We start from the raw sequence: 4,696 nt of genomic DNA on the forward strand, positions 1-4,696 counted from the left end.
GGTGATCGAAAGGAGGAGGATATGAGAGCTGCATGGGTCTATATATCTTGACCTTCAAGAACTTTCGCCATCATCTCACCACCGTTTGAAGAAGATAAATTTGGACAATGATAGGAGTGTAGCCTGGGCTACGATAGTAGAAATCTAAATTAACACTACTCCTAAAGTGAAAATTCTACTAGTAAAGTAAGCTAAGATAAAATAGAATTCATTTGTAAGTTAGATGGCCAAAGGATCCTTTATAGAGTACAATTGTACTTCTTTATACTACAATATAATAATTGTCTACTCTGATAGTTGTTACCTACATCTGACCTCCATTCTCGATAGTTCTGATAACCGATGCTTGTTATCCTTCCATTACTCCACACTCATCAGTGCAATTACTCTACACTAACTATCAGGCTAATAATAATATCTTATTAGCCTTGGGTTATTTGACATGCTTGCTCTAGCTGTCTCTCTTTATTCAGCCTATAATATAGTCTTCAATATTTAGTGATATCTTGGAGATCAATTTATTCACCTTGGTATATTTTTTGTCTCAAAACTTTGGGCCCTATATGACTTTTCTTCAAGGCTGCTATATGTATGGTGATTCTTGAATATTAAGATATGGTGTAAATAATTTTTATTTGTGGAGGTGTGTTTATCGACTTTCCTTCGTAACCATTTGTCCTAACGTGCCCACCATCTCCGGATGGCTTTTTGTTTGCATGTTTATGACAATATAATAAAGAAAAAAGAAGTAAGAAGCATAGCAAGGCCTGCAAACTAATTGCAAGTTAAATGCAATTCTCAACAATTGGCATATGATATCATTCATGATTAATTACTTTGATTTTATAGGATATAGATAGAAATTTGCAAGCACAATTGCTTCTTCAGAGAGGACATGCTTCGTTACTGGTTAGGCATCCATGCAATTTTTTTTTTGTTCACCAAATAATATTAGGTGATCATGGATGGGTAATGGTGTATTCCATCACTGACCTACAAAACAAACAAAAATGAAATATAATCTTCAAACTCAAGAGTACGTATGTAGGGGGTTGGCAAGTGAAAGAGGGGGACAATGGAGCAGGAGGCCAATCATCAAGTACAATGCATAACCAACCAGGTTAGCAATGCTTCAATCTTGTGCCACCATCCGTCTTTGTTAAAATCAAACACTTATCCTAAAAGCTTGATAGAATAGGATAGATTTATTTATATATTTTATATAAAAATTTAATTTTTTTATAATAGGATTAAAAAGTGCGGAGACAGGATTCAAATTCAGAACCTCTACTTTGATATCATAACAAAATCACCATTTGTCCTATAAGCTTAAACTGAGAGAATGAGGTAGATTTATTTGGTTAATTTTCGTAGTTCGAGTCCCATGAATTATAGAACTCCACATTTCTAAGATATTACCTAAAAACTTAACCTAGACACGTGGCAAGCTGAGCCTTGTCTTCCTCGTATGTTTCATCGAAAGCTGTAGAACGTGTTATAGCTAGCGCAGCGGATTCTTTTAACCCTCCTGGTAGCGACGTAGCGTGCACCATATCCGAAGCATCATCGTGCATCCAACATCCCTCCAGAACAACTTAAACTCTGAATTACTTTCTACGTGGCAACATTAAATTACAAACTATCCATAGAATCAGGTGTGGTGTCTACTAATTTGTCTCGGCTATCGTAATAGATCTCCCATCATCATCTTACTCTCGAGGAACACCAGAACTCAGACGGAAGCCTCACTCTCAGTCTCCACTGGCGGCGACTCTATCCTTGCCGAGAAGTAGAAGCCAAGCCATAAAACTCTCACGATCGGAAGACCTGCTCTGCTCTCTTTCTCTATAAATTTCTCTCTCTCTCTCTCTGCCACTTCTCCGCCCTTCACCGCGGCTCATCTCCATTGAATGCGGCTCTGAGAACTCCCTCCGCTGCCGACGCCTTCCCCACTCCACCTTGAGCTGAAACCATGGCGATCCTTCTCCTACACCGTCGTCCTCTCCTTCTCTTCGTCCTTTTCCTCTTAGGAATCTGGTCTCCGGTGGGGTCCAAGTACATTGCCTACAATACCACTCAAAGGATCGTCCCCGATAAGCTCAACGTCCACCTCGTCGCCCACACCCACGACGACGTCGGCTGGCTCAAGACCGTTGACCAGTACTACGTCGGCTCCAACAACTCGATCCAGGTCTCTTTCCCCTCTCCTCTACCCCAAATTCGTTCACCATTTTCCTTCCCGGAATTTTTACTGATTTTCTGTTTTTTTTTTTTTAATGGGCAGGGGGCTTGCGTGCAGAATGTTTTGGATTCGATGGTGACGGCGCTGCTGGGGGATAAGAATCGGAGGTTCATCTACGTGGAAATTGTCCGTTCGGAGTTCTGTTCTTTGATCTGGGTTTGGATGGGGAGTGTTTGATTTGAGTTGGAGTTGTTGGTTGGGATTAGGGTTTTGGATTTTTAACTGGATTAGGGTCTTGATTTGGCGTGATTGCAGGCGTTCTTCCAGCGATGGTGGAGGCAGCAGAGCGATGCGATTAAGAAGATAGTCAAGGGATTTGTCAGCTCTGGTTAATTAGAATTCATGTAAATTCTGGCTCACTTAAGTAGCCTTTGGTGACCCAAATGGGATAACCGAGGTGATCTTAAGATCACTGATGATTTGTTAATTTGATCCCAGATGATTTAAAATCATCGCGTTTGGTATATCATGTTCTAATGGTTAAAGATTTTTAAGTATCCATAAATAATCTGTTTGGTATTCCATAAAAATCTAAAATCACTCGTCATATAATACCAAAATTACTCCTAATATATTCTATAAAAATATATTTATTAATTACATAAAATATATTATAATAAAATATTAATATATTTATTAATTATTAATTATTAATATATTCTAAAAAAATATATTTATTAGTCCTATAAATTATTAATCCTATAAGTTATATTAATTATTATTATAGAAATAATATTTTTATTTATATTTATAATATATTTTTAATACTAATAATTATTTTGATTAAGAAAATTAGGCAAATAGAAGTAAGATATTAAATACTTTTATTGTATAAACATAAAGTACAATAATAGATTTCTACTATAATTTAAAATTATCATTGAATGATAATATGACAATAATATGGTTAACAATATATTATAATATAATATATCTATAAATTAATATAAATATAATGTAATATCATATATAATATTGGTATAATATATTAATGGTATATTGATATAGCATTTTTTTCTGCTAAACTGAGGGGCATTTTTGTCCTCAACTTTTAGCCCAAGATCATTGCTCTAGGGTGATCTTGAATTTTCGATTTTAAGAACGGGCATCCCATCACTGGGTTGGGTAATGATTTGAGGGATGAGGGTGATTTGGGATCACTGCCACATAGGATCATCATGGTGCAACCAAACACAATTATCTCATCACTTTCACCCATACTATCCTTGATCTTGGAATGATCATACCATACCAAACGCCCCCTTATAGTAATTATATCATTGAACATTAATTACTGTTAATTAGCTCATCAAAGCACTGTCCATAATATCATTGTATAATTTTTGCATTCATTTTTTAGACTTTTTCAGGTGAACTGAATTACATGAGCATGGAGTTTTTTGGTTATTTCATGATTTCTTTTGCAAATAAAGTTATTCTTTCAAAGAATAAAATTTGGTGTAATTTTTGGTATTGAAGAAATGGGGGTATGTGCATGCACGATGAGGCAGCGGTGCATTACATTGATATGATCGATCAGACAACCCTTGGGCACCGATTCATCAAGCAAGAGTTTGGTCAGACTCCAAGGATCGGTTGGCAGATAGATCCATTTGGACATTCGGCTGTGCAAGCTTACTTACTTAGTGCAGAGATGTTGCCTTTAAGTCTCTCTCTCTCTCTCTCTCTCTCTCTCTCTCTCTCTCTCTCTCTTGCTTTCTATTTCTTCAATACACCCAGCACCAGGCTGTGGGTTCATGAAGGATGTAAGGATGTAACGTCTAATGCATTGGGTTTCTATTATAAAGCTCAACGTTCAATGCTAAAGTTCAAGTTGACGATATTTGTGCACAGCATCTGCTAAGAGAAAACTATTCAATGCTAATAGTCTTTTGAGTAGTCTCTTGCTTTTCTTTTTCTTAATACTTGATGTTCTTTGTATCTAGATCATAGTTTGTGATCCAGAGCATGTGGTACTGATCTGTACAGCTGTTACTTTCTGTTTTAATAGAGGAAAAATGTTGTTTTTGATAATTGATAATGCCCATTGGACTGATCATTGTTGAAGAAAATGAGCTCAAAAATTAATATCTTTGGCTGTAAATGGTTGATTTGTAAGTTGAAGAAAAACCTTCATACACTGCATAAGAAAGGCATGTGATCTGCTTGTTCATCAGTTGGTGGGCGTAAATGTGGCTTTGCTCATTTTCTCTGTTTATTACTTGGATTGCTTTTTTTTTTCATCTCCCTCCAATTGCTTTGATCCTCGTAATATTTTCTTCATCATCATATTTATTTCTATCACTTCTATCAAATTATACATTCACCTCTCCATCAATCTAATTAACGGTAACATCCTTCCATTGCATCCTTTTAGTTCAACAGCAGTATTTCACATCAAGTGATGTATTTATTGCATCCTTGCACTCTGAAAATGTATTTCTTTTCTATATT

At 36.1% G+C, this 4,696-nt stretch overlaps 1 protein-coding gene across 1 annotated transcript; it reads left to right on the top strand.

Annotated features, from left to right (window-relative positions):
• Window positions 1–1,364: 1,364 nt before the first annotated feature.
• On the top strand, window positions 1,365–3,875 carry LOC148700187 (putative alpha-mannosidase At5g13980). Its single transcript, XM_088709527.2, has 4 exons — window positions 1,365–2,191; window positions 2,285–2,368; window positions 2,498–2,586; window positions 3,722–3,875. The coding sequence occupies exons 1-3, from the start codon at window positions 1,973–1,975 to the stop codon at window positions 2,573–2,575; spliced, it is 381 nt and encodes a 126-aa protein (XP_088565653.1). The 5' UTR covers window positions 1,365–1,972; the 3' UTR covers window positions 2,576–2,586; window positions 3,722–3,875.
• The last annotated feature ends 821 nt before the right edge of the window (window positions 3,876–4,696 follow it).

Source organism: Phoenix dactylifera, chromosome 13, assembly GCF_051530095.1.
Source record: "Phoenix dactylifera cultivar Ajwa chromosome 13, Ajwa_hap1_PhDact_Kaust_v1.1, whole genome shotgun sequence".
Classification (NCBI taxonomy): Eukaryota; Viridiplantae; Streptophyta; class Magnoliopsida; order Arecales; family Arecaceae; genus Phoenix; species Phoenix dactylifera.

Coding starts and splice junctions, on each gene's coding strand:
- LOC148700187 (XM_088709527.2), top strand. CDS start 1,973: ATGGCGATCCTTCTCCTACACCGTCGTCCTCTCCTTCTCTTCGTCCTT. Junction 2,192..2,284: donor GCTCCAACAACTCGATCCAG/GTCTCTTTCCCC, acceptor TTTAATGGGCAG/GGGGCTTGCGTGCAGAATGT. Junction 2,369..2,497: donor GGTTCATCTACGTGGAAATT/GTCCGTTCGGAG, acceptor GCGTGATTGCAG/GCGTTCTTCCAGCGATGGTG.